Source organism: Moschus berezovskii, chromosome 6, assembly GCF_049115385.1.
Source record: "Moschus berezovskii isolate FMDL1 chromosome 6, NW_MosBer_1.0, whole genome shotgun sequence".
In the NCBI taxonomy this organism is placed as follows: domain Eukaryota; kingdom Metazoa; phylum Chordata; class Mammalia; order Artiodactyla; family Moschidae; genus Moschus; species Moschus berezovskii.
Genome location: NC_142465.1, coordinates 12,623,060 through 12,648,262, shown reverse-complemented (window position 1 = coordinate 12,648,262; position 25,203 = coordinate 12,623,060). Strand labels below are relative to the sequence as shown.

The window sequence follows — 25,203 nt, the reverse complement described above, 5'->3', positions numbered from 1 at the left end:
AGGTATCTGAAGTCAGACTTTAGGATACTAAGTAGAACTCTGGGAGTGAAATATTCCTGTGCCTCAAAGTTTGCACTTAAATTCAAAACAAAAGAGTATCCTCTTTTGTTTTCAGGTTCAGATATAGTATATTTATTCTGTTAATGATGTTCAAATGATCACATCTTTGGCCAGTGGAAGTCATTGCAAGGTGACTCCTAAGCCTGTTGACATGAGGCTTCCTTGCTTTCTGTTATGATGAGATATTCTAGGCTTGTCTTGAATGCCTTCTGTGCCACCTCTAGGATCTACCACAGAGCCAATAAACTCCATGTTCTTCTAGTGAGAAATTGTATTTTAAACCATCTCTGGTTCTAGGGATGCCCATGGCTACTGGGTCAGTCTGTTTATAGGCCTTTTTACTGGACAGAACCAGGACAAGGTGGATGTGTATAGACACACACATATGTGTCTGCATATATTTTGCCCCTTTGACACAATAAATACTCTACATTTTTTAAAAAGAAACTGCTCATTGCCTAATGGTATGAACAAAACAAATTTAAAGCAGTAAGTTTTTAAATGGGGTCCCAGTGACATGAAAGAAGTAGTGCAGATTTCCTGGGTGACTTATTTATAAAGAGAAGTAAATTTAGGCACCAGGAATATTTGGCTGACAAATTAATGGTTCAGTACATGGAACCTTCACTTTAGCATATTTTAGCTATTATGCTTTAGAATATAAAATTACCATGCTCCATGAGAGTGACCTTTTGAAGTTTTCAATATTTTTATTACAGAAAGCACTGGATAACCAATAATGTTGGTTCTAATTCCACAGCCACAAACAATGACAACCATAGTTTATCTATGATGACCCTGTGCCATATCAAGAAAATTCCTCCACATCTTAAGTTATTAGAAAATATGTAATTGATTTAATTACAGAGAAGAAAATAAAAACAGTGGTGTTCAGCTATGGAAATGATACATCCTTGAGTTGACTTTTGAGCAAGAGTTTACTTCTTTGAAAACTAAAATTGTGTTGTATAGAATTTTAAATCTCAAAGTCTCTCTGTTACCAACATAAGCTATAGAGAATAAATATAATACCATGAGAATTTACCCTCAGATTTTACTGTTCACATATATTTGAAATACTGAATGTTTAATAAAATAGTATTATTAAAAGCTACATTAGGTTATATTTGAGAAATTTACCTAATATTTGTCTTTGCTTATATAAACACTTAAATAATCCCTGATACATCTCACATAAAAAAACTATTTTTCACATCATAAATGAATTTCAACCAAATATCAAAAGCAAAAAAAACTGAATGAAATTATAATTGGTCGTAGATGTCACATTTCAAAAGAAAAGCAAACATTTTTAGCTTTCAGTGCTGTAGGATAATTGATATTTGGGCTATGAAGCAGGAAAATAAGTTTCGTCTTCTCTGCCAATTCCAGTAAATTGAGAGCTACTTCCTGGGGCTCTGTGTTGGGATGAATTCTGAGAGTGCTTTTAGGCTCCAAGGAGAAGAAAGCTGTCACCAGTGAAGGGGTGGCACGTCGTGGCGTGTGTGCTATGCATTTGGTGTCCATGATGAAATTGCATTAAAAACCCCACAATAAACGTCACAGACTTACCAGACAAGCCACCCACGTCCATCTTCTTCAGGTTCTTTGCCTCCAGAATGACAACAGTCAGCTTGCCAGCAGTAGGTACATAGCGAAGGGAGAAGCAGATATCACCCAATTTCTCTTGCTATGAAAACCAATAAGGAAGTATAAATAATCTTTCAAATAAAGGTGAATGCAGTTTGTATATATACACTGTAAACACCTCAGGAAGGAGGGTTATCACAAGTAGAACTGGAAAACTCTTAGGTTCACTGGCATTAACTCAGTGGTCTTTCATTCACTGAGGTATCATCAAGAGTGATTGTATCTTTCAGTTTTTAAATAGCTCATTTATGCTTTAACATTCATCAAAATACATCCATAATTCAATGGTTCAGGAGATGAGATCAAGATGACTTTTTTAGAGATTACATTCTGAATGTACTGTCGAACTCTTGGCAAATATTCATAACCTGATTAAATAACTTTGAAAAGAGACTAGCAGGTTTTTTTTTTTTGGAGGGGTAGGATCAGCCTACCTCCTTTTTTTGTCTTTTTACATTTCAAATAAGATTATGTGTAATATCTAGATTTTTGGAGGAAATGGACTTGTTTTGTGTTTCTAAACTCCATTTATTGATGAGAAATTGTAAAATTCCTAATAGCAGAAATGCAACAAAGTATAAGATTTTGCACTTTTAGTTTCACTCATTGAGGTCTAATATTCTTTTTCCTTATCCTAAAATTTATAAAAATCTAAGCAATGGTTTAAAAAGTGAAATATATAGCAATACAAAATTTCTCACATGCCCTCGAGTTATTTCACTGGTACCATATTTCAGTTCCAAGAACATTCACCAATCTTGTATTTGAGCATTTCTGAACAGCTGATGAAGAGCTTAAAGTGATGATGCTATGTAGAACTTTTACCTTTTTCATAAGACATCTGTAAGTTCAACCATCTTAAATGTCTTACTCTTTAAGATAACTAAGGACTGTGTTGAACACAAGCAAGATTTTTTCCCTTCATATTTATAAGCATGAGAGAGGGCCAAGGGTGTAGACTCTCTTGTATTCTCAGATGCTAGAGGCACTAGACTGTTCCCTGATGTGTGTGATTAAGTATATGTTAGGGGCCTCATGATGAAAGTGAAAGAGGAGCGTGAGAAAGTTGGCTTAAAACTCAACATTCAAAAAAACCTAAGATCATGGCATCTGGTCCCATCACTTCATGGCAAATGGGGAAACAATGGAAACAGTGACAGACTTTATTTTGGGGGGCTCCAAAATCACTGTAGATGGTGACTGCAGCCATGAAATTAAAAGATGCTTGCTCTTTGGAAGAAAAGCTATGACCAACCTAGACAGCATATTAAAAAGCAGAGACATTACTTTGTTGACAAAGATCTGTCTAGTCAAAGCTATTCTTCCAGTAGTCATGTATGGATGTGAGAGTTGGATAATGAAGAAAGCTGAGCGCCAAAGAATTGATGCTTTTGAACTGTTGGAGAAGACTCTTGAGAGTCCCTTGGACAGCAAGGAGATCAAACCAGTCAATCCTAAGGGAAATCAACCCTGAATATTCATTGGGATGGCTGATGCTGAAGCTGAGACTCCAATACTTTGGCTATCTGATGCAAAGAACTGACTCACTGGAAAAGACCCTGATGTTGGGCAAAGATCGAAGGCAGGAAGAGACAGGGACGACAGAGGTTGAGATGGTTTGATGGCATCACCGACTCGAAGGATATGAGTTTGATCAAGCTCTGGGAGTTGGTGATGGACAGGGAAGCCTGGCATGCTGCAGTCCATGGGGTCGCAAAGAATCAGACATGACTGAGTGGCTGAACTGAACTGATGGCAAATCCGGGTTTAATTCTTTGTATCTTTCCCCAATCCCCACCTCTCCCCCAACCCCCCACCCCCACCCCACCGCCGCCCCGCAGTAATTCCAAAGAAGGTAATGTAATTGTTGTCAGACCTCTGCAGATAGGTTTCTAACATAGGAATGAGGTATAGAAGGCCGTATCCTCAGGTCTTCTCCTGTTGCATTCCTAATATGACTGCTTTTGGCCTTCTATATGGCTTGGCATATATTAAGTTAGCTAAAGTAGCCAGAATCTCCACTGTGGAAATAATAGCCTAGATGTAATCCAACAATTTAAGAAAATTCAATTCCTGTTTTTGCATACTCATTAAATCCATCTTCCAAAAAGGAAAGGGTATCTACCTGTTCTATGATTTATCTTTAAGTGAGAAGTAATATTTTCAGTGTGTCTGTGTGTGTGTGAGAAAGAGAAAAGGAGAGAGAAAAACAGAGAAATGGTGCTGATGTAATGCTTTTGAAAATATCACTGTGTATGTGTAGAGCCATGGTTCTTTCATTCCTTGAGGTCACACAGTGTCTTACCTATGTATCTCTTATGTTACTGAGGATTTTAATTTGGTCTTAGCTGTGCAAGTCTTAATTTTCACACATAACTATAAATTCTTTGAAGACAACATCATTCCCTAAATTATCACTTTCCACAAATTTTCAGAAAGGAAATACATGGAAATTTGAGATCATTCTCCTGTTTTGAATTTTCTAGGTAATACCTCCCTTCCATTATTGTAGATAACAGAGAGTTACAGATAATGTGCTAAATTCACCTGAAGTGCCTACTCACCCCTAGGAATTAATTTACACATCAGGAGAATCTAGTAGAATAAATTACTTTTCATAGCCTCTGAAAATACAGAATGGGCCTCAACAGCACAGAAATTAATACAAAGGATGGACAAATTCGTCTGAAGCTTAGGAGACAAAAGAAATGTAAACGAACAAAATTGCTGTTCAGAAATGCTTGTTAGGAGGGTTGTTTTTTGCAGGATTCTGTCTGTTCACCACAATAGCCTCCCTGGTGGACTCTGTTGGAGAACTGGGATACTCTAATCGTTCTAACAAGGCATTTTGACATGACTGTTCTCTTTCAAATGATACCTCTCTTCATGGCCCCAAATCTAATTCAGCAGTTTGCAGGCATCTCAGTTGTTCTAAACAGAGAGTTGTCCTAACTTCTAGTATATTTTTATTCTTCAGTCTTAAGACATATACGGAATCTTTAAGATTTTGCACAGTTTCAGAAGAAAGCAGTTGAGGTTTTAAAAAGCATACCTCAAGTAGAAGAACTATGTGAAGTTACCTGTAATTTTACAGCTATGGGATGGGGTAAGAATGAGTGATCGAAAGATAACATTTCAAAATGGATGTTTTGGGAGAAAGGGAATTAAGGAAAAGTACTTATTTTAGCACCTTTTACAGATATACATTTAATTTATTAACTTAGGAACTTCAACAGTAAGATTTCATTTGCTCAAATGTCAAATTAAGCAAGCATTTTATGTTAACCAATTGAAGTTGCTTTTCAGTGCTAAATATTTTAAGCTCAGTTTACATTAGATTACTTGATGTGTCAGCATGGAACAAAGGCTTTGGACTCAATCCCGAGTTTTCTTGACTATCAGACTGCCATCTGGAATAATATAAACTGATACTGCTAACTGACTACCCACTGGGGTATTCTCTTTTCACTTTAAGGTCATCTTACTAAATGGATGTTCATCAGCAAACATTCCCCTCAGCTGCTTTCCTTTCTGTCAGGGTTACCAACTAATCTGTTTCCATTGGCCACCTTCCCTTTTGCTGTCTTCTAGTCACTCAACCTGACATTGCTTGATTTTGGTAAATGTATCTTCAAGTATATTTTGTCTTTCAGTTCTTTCTACCACGGTCATCTGCATAACCCTTGTCCTGACCACTTCCACTTCCAGTATGACTTGCATCTCTGCTATATTTGCTTCCATCACTACCATTATCCCACACCATGGTCTCCAACGCCACCTCTATCCCCTCTACCTTCATCTCACCACCGCCATCTCCAGTTTGCAAGATCATGCCTTAAATACTTCTGTCATCTGTTCTGAAACAGTCTGACCAAAGATTGCCATAATCTCTCTGAAGTCCAATGTCAATCACATACTAATGACAAGCTTATCTTTGAAAGGCCCAAACCCATCTTCCTGTCTTTCCAGAAGCTCTATACTTGGCCCCAACTATCCAAATATTTTTCTTCAACTTCACTACCTACTTAATTTTCAGAATATATTTTGAATTTGACACATACTTTCCATTTATAGGGTCATCATTCTAGTCCAAGAAGGGTGACCAACCATCCTGGTTTCCTCAAGACTTGACTAGTTTTAGCCTCATACGTTCTGTATCCTGGGAAACCTTGGTCCCAGGCAAACCATGACTATTGGTAACCTTAAATCTAAATCATCATAATTCTGGATCTAGGCTTCTGTAATAGCCTCCTGACAGCGACTCTGTTTCAACTCTTGCTCTTTCCTTGACTCTTCTTGACATAAAAGGCAGACTGATCATTTTAAATTGGAACCTGCTCATGAGACGATCCTTCTCAAAGCCCTTGCGTGTATTCCCATTTCACTTAAAATAATCTGGGTTTCTTATACTAAGAGGCTTCATATGATCTGACCCGTCCATCTCCTACCACTGTTCTCCCAGCTTTCCCTTCTCTCCTCCACACCTGTTAGGCACACATGGATTCGGAGCCTTTGCTCCTTCCTTCTGCCTGCAGTCTTTCTCCCCTAGACACCATCATGGATTGCTCCATTAGTTTATTCTGCTTTCTGCTTAACATAACACCTCTTTAGAGAGCTTTTACATGGCCATGCTATTGAAGAAGTCCCGCCCACTCCTCAACACTCACACCACCTCCCCCTTGCCCTGCTTCTTTCCTATCCTGGCCCATATCACCCGAAGGTCTATTTGGTTGAGGTTTTCCCCACCAGAATAGGAGACCCACAAGTGACAGCAGACAGAGTGGAGCCATATATGCCCGTTGATGGAATAAGTGCAGATTCCCTGCAATCAACTATAGGCAGTGTCCTCAGTGTCCTCAGGTTGGGCTCTCCAGGGAAGCAAACTCAGATTTGCATGTGGGAGGTTTACCAAGATGTGTCCTTTGGATAAGCACCTGTGAGACAGTGTAGAAAGCAGAATGGTTTGGGCGAAGTTGGACTGTGGTTCAGTCATATCAGAGGCCTCAGCTGATCCCATGGGAAGTTCTAGAGCTATGGTAACTCTTCAGAGTTGATCTGAATTCTGAAGAGGGATGAGATTTTATGCTCCTAAATCTACCAGTCTTTTCCTACATCTTGGACCAGGGGTCTCCTCAGCTGTAATGGCTGAGAAGGAGGAACTCAGCTGCTCTGAGCTGTTAGGCATGAACACTCTTGGCCAGTGAAGTCGGTGCCTTCACTGAGGCTGGTACAACGCTGAGTGGAGAAGCCACCACAGCAGTGACTGTCTTTATGAGCTATCTTCTTTCCCTTCAGCAGAGTTTTGCTTAGTTAGGGGATTCATCTACAGTGACTTTAGTCCCATATGACTAATCAAATTACCCCCCAAGTATGAAGCCCTTAGTCCAAGTTCCATATCTTTAATTCAGTATCTCCATAGCACACAAGGATTTCTGCTAGCAATCGCTTTATAGCCGTTAGCGGTAGTATGGTGCCTAGAGATGATATTTTTTCCTATTCATGTATGTGAGTTTCCTTTGCTCTAACTCCAGAAGAACAGGGGTATTACCTAATAAGGCACATAATAGGGACTTAGAAATAACTGTTGGTTGATTGCATTGAAAGGAGAGCCTTACCCATCTTACTCTGTAAGCAGCTTGGACACTAGTGCTCAGTATAGCCAGAGTTTCTAGTTTAGTCAAGGAGTCCTCTAATGAATGTATTTGGAAGTCCTTTTTCATTCCTAGTGCTGTAGGCATGGCTCTGTTAGTCCTTTCATAAATCTGGAATTGAAAACCTTTCTGAAAGTACAGTTTTTATACGATAGATTCAAGACCCCATAGAGTTGCAGCCAACAGATGAGTGCTTTTGCTGATGTGATTAGCTCATGAAGGGACCTTATTACTATTAGGAATCTCAGCTTTGTGTGTAATTTATTTTAGTCAATTTCCTTGATCACTAGGTGGAACTGCCAGTTAGTGTCAGACAGTTCCAACTGTGAGATTCAGAGAAATTAACCTGCTCTTTTAGAATATGGAGCTGACAATCAGAAAGCACCTTTGTTCTGAGCAGGTTGATAATTCTAATAATTTTAAAAGCACCCACTCAATAGAGTAGACATGAATTAAGGACTTAATATAGACAACTACAATAATATCTTTCCTTTTTGAAAAGCATTATAGATACTAGAACAGAGGTCATCTCCATGGGTAAATAAAAAGTTTGATTAAAATGAATATTTATTTGATGGCTTTTATAGCAGCATCCATCATTTTAAGTGTAAGAAGAGGTGTTCACTTTAATGACCTTTGCAAATGAGGCTAAGTTCATATGCTTGTTGGAAATACTGTACTTTTGAATGAGTTTTTAAATGTACCTGAATTGGCTCAATGCTGTGACATTTTAAAAGGACATATTCTATTTATATTAATCTTAAGATTTTTCTATGTGTTAAATTGGTGATAAATTCTCTGAATAGAAGGTTTTTCTCTGAGGTTGAGAATCTATTTAGAGGTGACAGACAAATGGCAGTTCAACACTCTCTCAAAATGAATCTAGACTCTTTGCATGTTCTCCATTTGTAAAAATACAAAGATGTTATTCATTTATAGGAAAGGTCAATGTCAGGTTTTTAATTTTAATAACATAAGGGTGGTTTTAAATATATCCTTTGTGTGGTGGTATCTTTCAAATTCATTTAATTCCCATAACTCCTCTTCTACCCCTGAGGTATCTGCCAAATCGGTATTTACATCTAATGGTCCAGATGGTGACAGGGTGAAATGTTGCTGTGGATGTACCCAGGTTAAAAAGACTGAATCTGACCTAGTGTGCAAATGGACAGTGAATTGTTTAGGTGAATGAGACTATGTTATTCTTTTTTTTTTTAATATTTATTTTGTGAGGACGCTATTTAATTTGGATTAACTTTATATTCAGTCTCATTCATTCGTTTCTTACTAAGCAAAGTTCCACCAAGACTTGTCCAGGGTCTAGTCTAGGCTCTATAGATACCTGGAGGGATAGGATGACTTTAAAGAAGTTCAGGATGTAGTGGAGAGACAGATGTAAACAGAGTAACAATGTCGTGTGTCAGCTGCACTGAACAGGGAGCACAAATGCTTGGGCAGAAAGAGAAGGTTGATGTTTTCCAGAGTCTTGAGATAGGACTAAGGAAGGAAGACTTTATTTGAAGATTAATATCCCCCAATAAGTAAGATCAGTTTTCCAGCCAGGAAGGTTTTCCTTCTCAGGGAGGGCTGGGTGAAAGAGAGGGTAAAAGGTCTTCAGACCTGAGTTCTGCCACCAACCACTTTGGTGGTGGTGGTGGTGGTGGGGTGGCGGGGGTGCAGTGCTCCAAGCAAGTTCTTCCTGCACCATTAAACTGGATGCCTCATCTTTTTTTCTTTCTGTGAGGATTACATGAATGAGAATCACCTGTGAGCCAAGGGGAGTTCACACAATCATGGAGGAGAAGACCAGAAAGAAGGTGACAGAAAGAGCAAGGTAGAAGCTAGGCTAGTTACACAGAAGCTGGCAAGGGGAGAAAAGCCATTTAAAAGGAAGGTTAGGAAGGGACAGTTAGGGAGTTTGGGATGGACATGTACACACTGATATATTTAAAATGGATAACTAACAAGGACCTACGGTACAGCATAGAGAACTCTGCTCAGTGTTATGTGGCAGGCTGGATGGGAGGGGAGTTTGTGGGAGAATGGGTACATGTGTATGCATGGCTGAGTCCCTTCGCTGTTCTGAAACATCAGAGCATTGTTAATCAGCTGTGCCTCAATGCAAAATAAAAACTTTAAGAAACAAACAATCAAAAGCAAGATTAGGGTGGTCAGGGGTCCAAACTCAGTTTTCCACTTCTGACTTCAGTTTGCCAAGGGGTTTGTCCATAACAAATAGGAGACTTGAGAAAAGACAAGAAAAATAGCTGATAGATTGAGATTTATCAATAAATCGAGACAAAGCAGTGGGGGGAAAACAGAGAAAGGAACAGAGGGGAGAAAAGAAACTTGGAAAAGAGTAAAGGGGAAAAAAGGCCAGTTTGTTTATCTTCCATCAGCAAGAGGGCAGAAGGAGGGGAAAGATAAGGAAAATCAAATAACTTGGGACTGGGGAGGAAAAAGGTGGGTGGATTGTGTGTGTGTGTTTATTCACCTCATAAGGGATGAGCTGTTGCCTTGCGAGGGCCTCGGTGCTGGGACCCTAATTATTTGTTCAACTAGGAAGAACCCAGGAGAGGTATTTGCCATAATTCAAATCCACAGAAATAAAGAGTTTGATGTGAACCTCAAATGACAGAGAAAATGGACATATTTTGTAGACTGTATCAGACAGAAAAGGAGGAGGCACTGCGCTGATCTCTCCCAAGCAAATGAAAACCAAAGACTGTTAGTTCTCTTCAGGGTTGAAACAGGATATAGGTCATATGGCAATTTCATTGAAGAAAGAAAAAAACAACAACTATGAAATGTTGAAGCTGCACTAACAGCAGCAGAGAGATTCAGCATTAGGGAAGCAGAACAGGCGGAAAGAGAAAGCTGTTGAGAGGAATATGAGCGCTCCACTTGGCAGACACTTTTAACCCAGAATAGAAATGCACCCTGGCTACCGCTGGGACAGTCAGAAGTGTGCTTGATATGTGTGTCAACAAGTCACAGGCAACATGAGGAGTTAAGCAAGAAAGGAAAGTGAAGTGTTTGGCGTAGGTGGCCCCTTAAGAAGGTGGCCGTTGGCTTCTTCTGGGGGAGATGAGAAAATTATTATTGATTAAATGAGGAAATTAGCATCAGTGCTACGTATTATTTATGGTTCTTTGAAAATGGATTTGAACGTGCACCAGAAACTTACATAAGCTCATCAGAAAGGGGAAGAATTAAGGTAAAAATTCCAGGAGAAGATGGCAGAGTGCCGAAATCTAGATGAGAATGAAATCTTGTGATAAAGTACAAGTACTTTACAATACGGAGAAGGCAATGGCAAGCCACTCCAGTACTCTTGCCTGGAAAATCCCGTGGATGGAGGAGCCTGGTGGGCTGCAGTCCGTGGGGTTGCTAAGGGTCGGACATGACTGAGCGACTTCGCTTTCACTTTCACACGTTGGAGAAGGAAATGGCAACCCACTCCAGTGTTCTTGCCTGGAGAATCCCAGGGATGGGGGAGCCTGGTGGGCTTCCGTCTATGGGGTCACACAGAGTCAGACACGACTGAAGTGACTCAGCAACAGCAACAACAACAACTTTACAATAAAGAGGGAAGTGACTATTCCTGAAGGGACGGCTTGAGGCTTCTTGATACCCACCAATAGGGGAAGGATGTCATGGGGGTTGGGGGAATGGATTGTCAGAGAGGGATGTGTGAGTGTGACTATATAGCAGGGGGAAAAAAGACTAACTTTTGTGACTGTTCCTGGCTCTTATGATCCACATGCACAAGAAGAATTAAGACAGCAAAAAAAGAGAGGAGTTAGGTTAAACAAAACAGCCTTTTTGAGAGACTCTCGGAAAGAGTGTTCCCACTTGAACAGATTTTTGACCATACAAAGGGCAGCCTATGAAGATGACACTAGAGGATGAAGGCCGTGGATATACAGAGGAAAATGATAAAAGTATTATATAAAGATTTATTGCAGGAGATAGCACACTTACACAACAGAAATGTTACTACATGAAAGCAAAGTCATTTTGGGTTGCAGAAAATACAACCAGAACTATTGCATATTCTTAATTGCACCATGTTCTGTTGTGCTTTCAAATCTTTGAACATCCTGCTTCCTTTGCCTGGCATAATCTCCTTCCCTTTGTTTTACTACTGGACTCCTCAGTTCTCAGCTGTCATCTCTACTGAGTCATTCCCTGGCCATGCTCAAGAGAAACTGGCTCTTCTTCCCTATTTGCATTTCAATGGCACCTTTCCAAACTCTTAGCATAGCACTTGTAATATTGATATTCCTAAAGATGTCTATTCCCTCTTTGCTTCTTTCATTAAGCAAGGCTTGTATTATTATCAGTTTGGACTAACAAAGGGTCTGCCATATGGCAAAAAGCTGATATAAAATTAGAGGTCAAAAGCAATTGTGTTTTACCGTGGGAAAGGGACAGGATAGGGAAAATGACATATTTTTAGTTTTTGTACTATTGTAAGAAAAATTTTGAATTAGTTGGCCAACACACTGATGGGGAAAAATGGAAAGCTATGCTAAATGTATGAGTGACATTAAAAAAATAGAACTGTCTAGCACATAGCTGATAAAAAGTTTCTTTAGGTTTAAGATATCGTTTGAGTTTCTTATTAAAGGCAAAGGGAATATGGAATTAGAGTCTTGGGAATCGAGCTTTCTGGGAGAATATACATGCCAAGGACAATGTATAAATATCATTAGTGAATAACTGGACAGGAAAAAAACATAAAAGAGTCAGAGAGAAAACAGTACTGTTTGGGAATAGGTTTTAAAAATGATATGTGAGTAACATTGGGAATTTGGCTAGTTTGGTTGGAGAGAAACTCTAATTAGATTCATAGATAATAGTGCAACTACGTTTTCTAGTAAGAACTGGTAAGAATAAAATGAAAGAAAAGAGCTTTGAAATATTAAACCTATACTTGAAGTATATTAATATCTTTTCTTGCTAGTTTAATATCAGTAGAATAACCATTTGAAAGTTTCTACTGCTACTTTACTATTGAGCAACTGGCTCTTGTAAAGATGCGTAAGGATCCTCATTACTTGATGATATCATAGCTAAGGTGGAATATTTGAATTTCTGAATATGTATAAATCCCAATTATGACTATGGCCATTTCCAGGGACATTATCCCTGGATGGAATGCCAGGAGAACTGTAAGGATCCCTTGAAATGAAGGAAAAAGTTCAGTCCATCTTCTGTACCACAAGCATCTTGCATCTACTTGAGAGTTTCAGTGTCACTATGGAAATTGTAATATAATCAGATTGTGAGTAACGGAAACAAACTCTTTCTCATACACAGCTAAGTTAATTCAGTTTTCAAATAAAGATGAGACTATATGGAGTAGCAAATTATAGGCATATAGATTAGATATTTGAATTTAGATTTTCATCTTGGCTATGTAATTGACTGAAGCAATGTTAAGAAATTTGCTTATCTTAAGTTATCCCCTTCACACAATAGATCACCAATCTCAAAGGTGATAAATGAACACCTCTTCTTAGTGAAACTGTCCCATCTGCGTATTACTTTTTCTTTTTTTTTTTAGCGTTTTTGGCTTTTCTCTCTCCAATGGTGATCTGTTCTCATTTCTTTCTCCTTAAAGGTTATGCAGCTAATTAGTGTATTTCTCATGCAGGCCTTTAATGCATTGCATGTTGAGCTAGACTTACAAAGGAAGTCAAGATTATCTCTAAGCATATTTGGAATTCAATTTGCCAAGATTTCACAAATTGTTCATTTTGCAGAAGCAATTTTGTTTCCATCTGGTTTGCCTAGGGGAAAGTTCACTGGTGTTCATTGTTAAGAAAATCAGAGCATCATTTAGGGAATTCAACGGTCCTTTGCATGGAAATGTGGCTATCACTACATTACACAGTACAAAAATACAGTTTATCTGCAAATGAGTATGATATGAATTTGAATGGAAGCTATCCTCTTCAGACAAAGAAGCACATAGGTATATCTTATTTGCTTCATTTTGCATGGATTCAGACTGACAGATGCATTGACCCTGCTGAGATGTCAGGGTTCTTTTTTATGTAAAGGACATCATAGATTTTTATGAGAAATGACGACTAAAAGAATTTAAGAACATGTGTTATACAATTGTAACTCAGGGCATTTTAAACGACAGTATTTTCCCTCTTTTATTTATAATAGCATTATGGTTTTCAACTTTTCCACTTTTTTCATATTTTTAATGAAGGAAACTTAGTTTCTAGAAAATGTGACTGAAAAAATGGACTGATAAATTTTGGTCAATTTCACCAGATGATTTTTTTTTAATCATTTTATCAGGATGAGTTTTTATATGTGATTTTCATATATGGTTTTACTCTGCAATATCCTGCTACTAGAGGTTAATGCAAAAGATTTTTCAGAGGATTTTTTCATATTTGAAAATCTTGTAAAAGTAAGTTTGCAAACACTGTACCCTAAAGTAGCTTGCAGATTTCCAAGGAAATCTATTTCAGAAAAGTAGTAACCATGATTGTTCAATAAATTCTGCAAAGGGAGAGATGCAGAGCCTGAGGTAACCCTTATTTCCATTGCTTTGAAATGGATATTCTTGACAAATAAATGAAAAAAATTACATAAGAAAAATCACCATACAAACTTCAGATTATCCCCCAAAATCTTTCAACTAGGAGAAAGAATATGTGAAATCTAAGGGAAATCATTTCGAATTTGAAGCTAGAAAAATATGTATAAACTTGTGCTATCTGCAAAAATCCTATAGGCACTCAGGGTCCTTGAATATTTGAAAAGATTTGGTTGAATATAATGAATCATAGATCATATGACTACTTTTTTGAAATAAGATAGAAGAGGCTTATAAGTTTAAGCTCATGGGAAAAAAGACAAAAATATAAAGAAAATATGTAATAGTATAAAAGATTACTTTCAAATTTATACAGAGTGAATTAAAGGCAGCACAATGAGTCAGTGATGTCTCTTGTTGGTTACAATGGTACAGGGTAAGGTGGGAAATCTTTCTGAAAGAAGTTGTGTCTAGCATATATTAACAATAACCATGCTTGTGTGAGGGTAAATTTGAACTCCTTATAGAGGTAAAATGGCAACCCACTCCAGTATTCTTGCCTGGAGAATCTCATGGACAGAGGAGCCTGGTGGGCTACAGTCCACGGGGTTTCAAAGAGTCAGACACGACTGAGCGACTTCACTCACTACAGAGGTAACCAGAGACAATTTTTCCTGGTGTCATTGAGTAAGAGTTTCCTGTGCTTACAAATAAGGTATATCAGAAAGCAAAATGGATCAGAGGTTAAGTTTTTATTCCTAAAATGTGTGAGTTTCTCAAAGCTGATTTTTAGAGACAGTGCCATGATTAATACTGCAGTGAGACTACCTAGTTCCAATCTTGACATAACATGTCATGTCTGGTTGTGTGATCCAGGAACATTTTTAACCTTTGGGTTCCTTTGTATCCTTATCACTAAAATTGTTGTGCAGTCACTAAGTCCTGTCTGACTCTCTGCAACCCCATGAACTGCAGCACACCAGGCTTCCCGGTCTTTCACTATCTCCCGGAGTTTGGTCAAACTCATGTCCATTGAGTCAGTGATGCCATGCCACCATCTCATCCTGATAATAAACTAAATCGAAGGACTGTTGTGAGGATGAAAGAGTTAATATATGTGATGTGTATACAACACAAGCTGGCACACAGGAAGTGCTCAGCTAATGTTAGTCGTCGGTCGATATCAGACTGCCATTCATAGATCAGCTTCTCTAATTTGGAAGGTGGATACTTCATATAATTTATTCCATATCTTCATAGCCCTGAAATACAGGTTATCATTATCTCTATTTTATAATTGGACAGACTGGGGCTCAGCCCTGTGGAGTAACTTTGTTAAGGTAAGATGCTCCTTCGAACCCAGAACACAGGTTTGTTAAGCACTGAAGCCCCTGCTCTTTCTTCTCTGTGGCAAATATTGTGAAATTTTAATATTCTTTTTATATGGGGTCATTATTCAATCATATCTAAGACTAATCCAGTAAGATACTGTTAGCACGATGTGCTGAACTGGGAAAAAAATTCACATGGCAGCATGTCCCTGGTGGAAGTGTTCACAGCCAGATTCTTCAACTCTAATATTATGCATCATCTGTTAAGCAATTTGTAATTGCTTTCATGTCTTCCTGAGTGTTCAGGAATCAGCGGGCTACAATTCCTGAATGACTGTCTCAAGGTCTTCCATGGATATCTGCAGACTGTTGAAATGAAAGGGTTTCTCAGAGGAGCAGAAACATGTTGAAACAAACTCCCCGCTTCTCCTTTCCGATCCTGAGGTTGTCTGAGTTAAATATATCGACTGAAAGGAGATGGATAACATCACCTTGAATCAGAAGGGATAATAATCAAATGTATTCTTCTCTTCTCATAGGGATTCCCGGAGGTCAAATATGGAAAAAATGGGTAAAAGGATAAGCTTTCTGTAAAATGGAAGATAAATAAATGCAGGAAAGGGATTATTTTAAGCAAGGAATTAGAAGAATACAAAAGTAAGCCACCATTTCTAAACACACGACAAGTGCTATAGTCTCTGGACTCACATGGCCAGAGGTCAACAGATATGGTTCAAGGACGGCTCTGTGGCTGAAGCAGGTAGTCGAGGCATAGAGCTGGTATGGTACAGGGATGGCACCAGTCATGGTAGAGGGATGGCTCTGTTAGGCTATAGGAAGTCAAGGTGTAGAGCTGGGGTCTCAGGCCAGGTAGACCTCCTAGATTAAAAACCCTGGTTTGCCACTGCCCAGCTGGGTGACTTTGGGCAGGTTGTTTCATCTCCCTAAAATGCAGTTTCCTACTGGATAAAAGGGGATAATGATAGTACTGATCTCAACTGGTCGTTCTGAGGATCAAATGAGACGAGATATACAAAGGGCTTAGAATGATGCCTAAAACGTGGTTGAAGTGCACACTGCATGCTTGTTATTTTATTCTTAGTAACATTTCCGTCCATAACAAATTACAAGTCAGTTTTTACAAAATGCTACTGTATCCATCTCTGTGTGTTCCTCACTCAGCTGCAGGCAGGTGCGGTGCCTGGCACAAAACAGACACTCCTATTTTTGTTGTATTAATGACTGGAAGGATAATGTCACATGAATGTTTTTATAATTTATTACTTGGTCACACCACTTGGCATGTGCAATCTTTGTTCCCCAACCAGGGATCAGATCTGTGCCCCCAGCAGTGGAAGGCCAAGTCTTAACCACTGGACCACCAGCGAAGTCCTGCATGGACTTCCTGCTCTTGTCAGTCCTTTTACGAGCTGGTTCTTAGACACGCAGAAGGGCCACAGACACGGACAGTCAGCCGTGGGGACTGGTAAGATGTCTGCAGAAATGCCTTACTGGCTGCACTTGGGTCCTGCCTATGGGCCTCCTTCTGCAGGGAGGCTTGGGGTCTTCTCACACCGTGGGTCTCTAAGAGTTAAAATCCACTGAATCCTACCCTGGGGTAAAACATGGTTTGGATTTTATCAGTTGCCTTGAGCTTGGATCAGCCCAGGAAGGAGTAGGGCTTGAAGTGGTTTATTATACTTGGCTGCTAACTGGGAGGAGTGGAAATGGAGATCAGGAAGTTCCAGAGAAGCCAGGAAATATACTAGCTTAATGGCAAAGATGAAGGCCATTTGCTTCACTTTCTGTTCTTCAGGACATTGTTTTTTTCCATCAGAGATTTCTTTTCTGAATTTTGGCTTTATTTATAAGCAATTTAGAAAAGTACTAGATTCTTAAGGAGGTGATGGAATCAGGAAAACAAGCAATGCAGGCTGGTACTATTTCAGTTCAGTTCAGTTCAGTTCAGTCGCTCAGTCGTGTCCGACTCTCCGCGACCCCATGAATCACAGCACGCCAGGCCTCCCTGTCCATCACCAACTCCCGGAGTACACTCAAACTCATGTCCACAGAGTCGGTGATGCCATCCAGCCATCTCATTCTCCGTCATCCCCTTCTCCTCCCGCCCCCAACCCTTCCCAGCATCAGAGACTTTTCCAGTGAGTCAACTCGTCGCATGAGGTGGCCAAAGTATTGGAGTTTCAGCTTTAGCATCAGTCCCTCCAATGAACATCCAGGATTGATCTCCTTTAGAATGGACTGGTTGGATCTCCTTGCAGTATAAGGGATTCTCAAGAGTCTTCTCCAACACCACAGTTCAAAAGCATCGATTCTTCGGCGATCAGCTTTCTTCACAGTCCAACTCTCACATCCATACATGACCACGGGAAAAACCATTGCCTTGACTAGACGGACCTTTGTTGGCAAAGTAATGTCTCTGCTTTTTAATATACTATCAAGGTTGGTCATAACTTTCCTTCCAAGGAGCAAGTGTCTTTTAATTTCATGGCTGCAATCAGCATCTGCAGTGATTTTGGAGCCCAAAAAAACAAAGTCTGACACTGTTTCCACTGTTTTTCCATCTATTTCCCATGAAGTGATGGGACCAGATGCCATGATCTTTGTTTTCTGAATGTTGAGCTTCAAGCCAACCTTTTCACTCTCCTCTTTCACTTTCATCAAGAGGCTTTTGAGTTCCTCTTCACTTTCTGCCATAAGGGTAGTGTCATCTGCATATCTGAGGTTATTGATATTTCTCCCAGCAATCTTGATTCCAGCTTGTGCTTCTTCCAGCGCAGCGTTCCTCATGATGTACTCTGCATATAAGTTAAATAAGCAAGGTGACAATATACAACCTTGACGTACACCTTTTCCTATTTGGAACCAGTCTGTTGTTCCATGTCCAGTTCTAACTGTTGCTTCCTGACCTGCATACAGGTTTCTCAAGAGGCAGGTCAGGTGGTCTGGGATTCCCATCTCTTTCAGAATGTTGCACAGTTTATTGTGATCCACACAGTCAAAGGCTTTGGCATAGTCAATGAAGCAGAAATAGATGTTTTTCTGGAACTCTCTTGCTTTCTCCATGATCCAGCGGATGTTGGCAATTTGATCTCTGGTGCCTCTGCCTTTTCTAAAACCTGCTTGAACATCTGGGAGTTCACGGTTCACATACTGCTGAAGCCTGGCTTGGAGAATTTTGAGCATGACTTTACTAGCGTGTGAGATGAGTGCAATTGTGCGGTAGTTTGAGCATTCTTTGGCATTGCCTTTCTTTGGGATTGGAATGAAGACTGACCTCTTCCAGTCCTGTGGCCACTGCTGAGTTTTCCAAATCTGCTGGCATATTGAGTGCAGCACTTTCACAGCATCATCTTTCAAGATTTGAAATAGCTCAACTGGAATTCCATCATCTCCACTAGCTTTGTTCGTAGTGATGCTTTCTAAGGCCCACTTGTACTATTTAGGATAACATAAAATACAGTATATAAAGCATTTAAATTAAACAAGTTTGTGGTGGGGGAAAAGGAAGGTGTTAAAATGATCTGAAATGGAAATGAATTCTGTTTTAATCAACATGTCCAAAAACAGAACTTAATGTTAGTCTTTAAAATTAGTGCATTTTTATTTTATTTTTAAATGGATTTAATTGGAGGTAGTTTTTGCCATACATAGACATGAATCAGCCATGGGTGTACATGTGTACCCCCATTGGGAACCCCCTCCCCATCCTATCCCTCTGGGTTGTCCCAGAGCACCAGCTTTGAGTGCCCTGTTTCATGAATTGAACTTGCACTGGTCATCTATTTCACATATGGTAATATACATTTTCAATGCTATTCTCTCAAATCATCCCACCCGCACCTTCTCCCATGTAGTCCAAAATTCTTTTCTTTACATTTGTGTCTCTCTTGCTGCCTTACAAATAGGATCGTCATTACTGTCTTTCTAAATTCCATATATACACAGTAATATACTATATTGGTGTTTCTCTTTCTGACTTACTTCACTCATTATAATAGGCTCCAGTTTCATCCACCTCATTAGAACTAACTCAAAGGTGTTCTTTTTTTTATAGCTGAGTAATACTCCATTGTGTATATGTACCACAGCTTTCTTATCCATTCATCTGCTGATGGACATCTAGGTTGCTTCCATGTCCTGGCTATTGTAAACAGTGCTGCGATGAACATTGGAGTACATGTGTCTCTTTCAATTCTGGTTTTCTTGGTGTGAATGCTCAGCAGTGGGATTGCTGGCTCGTATGGCAGTACTATTTCCATTTTTTAAGGAATCTCCACACTGTTCTCCATAGTGGCTGTACTAGTTTGCATTCCCACCAACAGTGTAAGAGGGTTCCCTTTTCTCCGCACCCTCTCCAGCATTTATTGTCTGTAGACTTTTTGATGGCGGCCATTCTGACTGGTGTGAGATGATACCTCACGGTGGTTTTCATTTGTATTTCTCTGATAATGAGTGATGTTGAGCATCTTTCAAGTGTTTATTAGCCATCTGTATGTCTTCTTTGGTAGTGCATCTTTCTATAATTTCATTTATTGCCCTGTTTGCTCACTTCTCAGTTAACCAAGCTAGAACTGGAATCACTTTCAATGGCCTTCACACCCTCACCTCTGTCTAATTGGAAACACAGTACTATAAATCATTTCTTCAAAACTTTTCCAAATTTAAGTTCTTATTTTCACTGCCATGTAGTTTCATGGACTCTGCCTCCTAAATGGAAGCAGGAACCTTCAATTCACAGTCATACTGCCAAATGATTAGCTTCCTAAACCATCGAGCTAATATGGCCACTAGCAGCTTTAATACCCTCCTAGCTCCCAGCTATCAGAATAAAATGATAGCTTCCACATTCAAGGCACTAAAATATTACCCTTATTTATTTTTCTGACTTAGCGCCTGCCTTCATCATTTTCTTCTTACATGTACTAGATCATAGCCAGATGTTGTTTCTCTTTGAAATGTCTCAAATGCTCACCCTTCTTCCCTGATTGGAAATCCTTATTCTTGACCTGTTGAATTCCTAATCATCCTTTATAACCCGCCTCAAATTCACATTCTGATTATCCCTCTGCTCTCCCCACCTCCAGACAGCATTATACTTTCCTCTTTGCCTATGAACTACTTGTGTAGTGGTATCTAAATCATCTTTACCACCAGGGCCCAGCACAGGATGATTTGTAATAGAAACATTTGTTGAACTGAAAAATCAGATTAATCAAAGACTTTCTTCCAAGGAGCTATTTCCTTTGCTGATGTGTTTTCACTTGAGATTGTTAAATGTAGAAGATATAGAACACAGTTGCTTATATAGGAGGCCTTTAATACACAGTGAATTGGTGACTGGAAAACAGGGCCTTTGTGGTTATGTGTCGCAAGGAGCATAGGCTTAGACTGACCTGAGTTGAAATATAGACAGTAACTTACTATTCATATGACTCTGTGGGAGAGGGAGTTCCTTTACTTTTCCTTTAGGAAAGGAGGATAATATTTCCAATACTCTGTAGGACAGCTGTGGCTGTTAAGCAATATATAAAGCCTGGAATACAGTGTTCTTAATTTTATTGAAATAAAGAGACTTTTATGTAATACAAATTTAAAAATTGGGTGGTATATCAAAGTATTCCTGGACAGGAAAGAGAAATGTGTTAAGAGATACATTAAAGATCTGTAGAGGCGTATTATTACAGATTGCTATTATCTAGTTGCTAGACTGAATTGTTGAGTTTATAGTAAGAGGAGGCACACAGCTTTCTTAAACTATTGTTGTTGTGTTGTTTAGTCACTAAGTCATGTCCAACTCTTTGCTATCCCATGGACTGTAGCTCACCACACTGCTCTGTCCATGAGATTTCCCAGGCAAGAATACTGGAGTGGCTTGCCATTTCTTTCTCCAGAAACTATTATATAGTTCCTCCTTAAACTATTAATGACTTCCCTGGTGGCACCCAGGTTTGATCCCTGGGTCGGGAAGATCTCCTGGAGAAAGAAATGGCAACCCACTCCAGTAGTCTTGCCTGGAAAATCCTATGGACAGAGGAGCCTCTTAAGCTGCAATACATGGGGTCACAAAGAGTCGGACACGACTGAGGGACTTCACTTCACTTTAAACTATTAATTTTATATTTAAACTACTATATGTTATACAATATATTATATAAAACTATTATATAATTACATAATATAAACTATTATATAATTACATAATTTAATAAAATAATAATTATATAATTACATAATATAAACTAGTAAATTGTTCTTATCTATAGTAACTATGTAACAGGGAAATCTTCATTTTCCTCATGATTTAACTTCTGGTTGAAGCTGTTAACACATTAGAGCTTAAACAGATACAAGGGAAGATATTACACCAGCCACACTGGTCATCCTAAGATCTTTTCTTCTGAAATTCAGCATGTGTTTTTTTAACTATCTGCAGACAGCATATTTATTTATGCCAGTGGCAGGGCATGTGTGTGGGAATCTGAAGTCTCTGGAATGAATACAACCATTAGGACTTTAAAATACCACTTGACGGTCATCCACTTAAAAGCTATTACCAATCAGCTGCCTCTTGTAGGCTGAGGGGGAAAAAAAATCTGTGGGTTGAAGACACTTGAAATCAGAGATTAGCAGGAAGATGCCCTCTCATTACCAAACAGGGAGCCAGAATGTCATACATCTCTAGTTTCTGTAAAGACACAGTCTCTTTTCCGGATTTTTTATAAAGGGCAAAATGAACCAAAAGAACTCTTCCCTCACTGCACCATGCTTGCGGTAGTAATATCCTGTATCTCTCTGCCTGCGCCTGCCCGCCCCCGACCCCCGTCCGTGCAGAGGCAGCCCTGCTCTAGTGAGCGCATCTCATTCTGCTCCACCACTTTGCTCTTTGTCCACTTCTGCCTGACCATATTTGGAAATGTCATTCACATTTATATGCAGGCCAGTGCACAAACCAAAATTAATTTAACTCACAATGGCACGTTAATATTATTACTTTTGACACCGTGGAAAACTTATTAACTCTAGCTTGTCACAGGCCTCTCAGACTGAATAGTTCAGCTACAGCATGGAAAAAAATGTAATCTGAGCTAAAGGTTTTCTGGATTGCCAGACATTGTAAAAAGTCAAAATAGTTGAGTTTTGCAATAGTCAGACTAGAATTAACTATGAATGGCAAGAAAACCTTGGTCCCATTTTGTTGGACTGCTCTATAAAAATACTTTATGGCACAGGGATTTAGGCTTTATGTATCTTTACCCTGTATCAGTAAATACAGTCTATATATTTGAAAGAGGTAGTAGGGAATTTAAGTAACGGTTATTGTTTAAGTTCTAATAGTTCAGGAGTCTAGAAGGATGACACTGAGAAAGGAAACTAGTGTTCATTGCATGGGTGTTCTGACATAGAGCATCTTGTTTTGATAGTCTGTAATGAGTGTTTTTCTTACTGAGGCATAATTGACCCAGTGCTGTGTTTTGTGTCCTCTATCTTACACAGAAGGTAATGAAAGCACAGAGAGGTTAGCTGACTTCGCCAAGTTTGCACAGACATTAACAGCAGAGGCAGTTTGAACTGAGTTCTACTGAAGACCCTCCTTGATCTTCCCTGCCATTGTATAAATCAATATGAAATGAAATCTTAGGCCTCCCACAAAATGGACAACCTTTTCTCTGTTTTCCATGAACTGTAGCTTTCATGGTAGTGATTTTACATACATTTTGAATTACTCAAAGCTGGTATTTAAAAATAGATCTGACCTTGGCATTGTAAAGGCAATAATAAGGTCAACAAAGTTATAATGGGTTGGTCAAAAACTTCATTTGGGTTTTTCTGTACGATGGTATGGAAAAACCTGAATGAACTTTTTCTCCAACCCAGTATATTTTGGTATGAAACTAGGTGCATAACTGTGTTTTTTTCCCCCTTGTTAAGCACCCAATGTGGTTTGTTTATCTGCATCTACCAAGGATGAGGGACTATGCTTTTTTTTTTCTTTTAGGCCATAGCACAATTTTTCCCCACAAAGAATGTATATACTATATCATATTCTGTCCGAAACTGTGATTTAGAAAATGACACAGTAAATACTAGAAAGTTCATTTCCTGAGCTTCTGGTAGGCCAGCCAGAAAGTCAAATCTCCTTAGCTGTCAGAGCAGGCCAAAGGTCATGTAGAGATAAACACATGGTTCCACCTCCCCTGGACTCAGGCTCCCCCTGCGAAGATACTGAGTGGGATTCAGATACCACAGTGGAATATCCATGGGTTCAGTTCAGTTCAGTTGCTCAGTCATATCCGAATCTTTGTGACCCCATGAACTGCAGCACGCCTCGCCTCCCTGTCCATCACCAACTCCTGGAGTCCACCCAAAACCATGTCCATCGAATTGGTCATGCCCTCCAACCATCTCATCCTCTGTCATCCCCTTCTCCTCCTGCCCTCAATCTTTCCCAGCATCAGGGTCTTTTCAAATGAGTCAGCTCTTCGCGTCAGGTGGCCAAAGTATTGGAGTTTCAGCTTCAACATCAGTCCTTCCAGTGAACACCCAGGATTGATCTCCTTTAGGATGGACATGTTGGATCTCCTTGCAGTCCAAGGGACTCTCAAGAGTCTTCTCCAACACCACAGTTCAAAAGCATCAATTCTTCGCCGATCAGCTTTCTTCACAGTCCAACTCTCACATCCATACATGACCACTGGAAAAACCATAGCCTTGACTAGACGGACCTTTGTTGGCAAAGTAATGTCTCTGCTTTTTAATATGCTGTCTAGGTTGATTATAACTTTCCTTCCAAGCAGCAAGTGTCTTTTAATTTCATGGTTGCAATCACCATCTGCAGTGATTTTGGAACACAGAAAAATAAAGTCAGCCATTGTTTCCACTGTTTCCCCATCTACTTGCCATGAAGTGACGGGACCACATGTCATGATCTTAGTTTTCTGAATGTTGAAATTTAAGCCAACTTTTTCACTCTCCTCTTTCATTTTCATCAAGAGGCTCTTTAGTTCTTCACTTTCTGCCATAAGGGTGGTGTCATCTGCATATCTGAGGTTATTGATATTTCTCCCAGCAATCTTGATTCCAGCTTATACTTCCTCCAGCCCAGCATTTCTCATGATGTTCTCTGCATATAAGTTAAATAAGCAGGGTGACAATATACAACCTTGACGTACTCCTTTTCCTATTTGGAACCAGTCTGTTGTTCCACGTCCAGTTCTAACTCTTGCTTCCTGACCTGTATATAAATTTCTCAAAAGGCAGGTCAGGTGGTCTGATATTCCCATCTCTTTCAGAATTTTCCATAGTTTATTGTGATCCACACAGTCAAAGACTTTCGCATAGTCAATGAAGCTGAAATAGATATTTTTCTGGAACTCTCTTGCTTTTTCGATGATCCAGTGGATGTTGGCAATTTGATCTCTGGTTCCTCTGCTTTTTCTAAAACCAGCTTGAACATCTGGAAGTTCACGGTTCACGTATAGCTGAAGCCTGACTTGGAGAATTTTAAGCATTACTTTTTTAGTGTGTGAGATGAGTGCAATTGTGCGGTAGTGTGAGCATTCTTTGGCATTGCCTTTCTTTGGGATTGGAATGAAAACTGACCTTTTCCAGTCCTGTGGCCACTGCTGAGTTTTCCAAATTTGCTGGCATATTGAGTGCAGCACTTTCACAGTGTCATCTTTTAGGATTTGAAATAGCTCAACTGGAATTCCATCACCTCCACTAGCTTTGTTTGTAGGGATGCTTCCTAAGGCCCACTTGACTTCACATTCCAGGATGTCTGGCTCTAGGTGAGTGATCACACCTGCGTGATTATCTTGGTCGTGAAGATCTTTTCTGTACAGTTCTCCTGTGTATTCTTGCCTACTCTTCTTAATATCTTCTGCTTCTGTTAGGTCCACACCATTTCTGTCCTTTATTGAGC

At 39.4% G+C, this 25,203-nt stretch overlaps 1 protein-coding gene across 2 annotated transcripts in view; it reads right to left on the bottom strand.

The window, feature by feature from the left end:
* Positions 1 to 25,203, bottom strand: part of SYT1 (synaptotagmin 1) — a 234,131-nt gene that overhangs the window by 105,238 nt on the left and 103,690 nt on the right. For both annotated transcript variants that reach the window (XM_055395938.1, XM_088836818.1), the window contains exon 6: positions 1,633 to 1,750. In XM_055395938.1, coding sequence (XP_055251913.1) covers positions 1,633 to 1,750 — 118 coding nt within the window. The remainder of the gene's footprint in view (positions 1 to 1,632; positions 1,751 to 25,203) is intronic.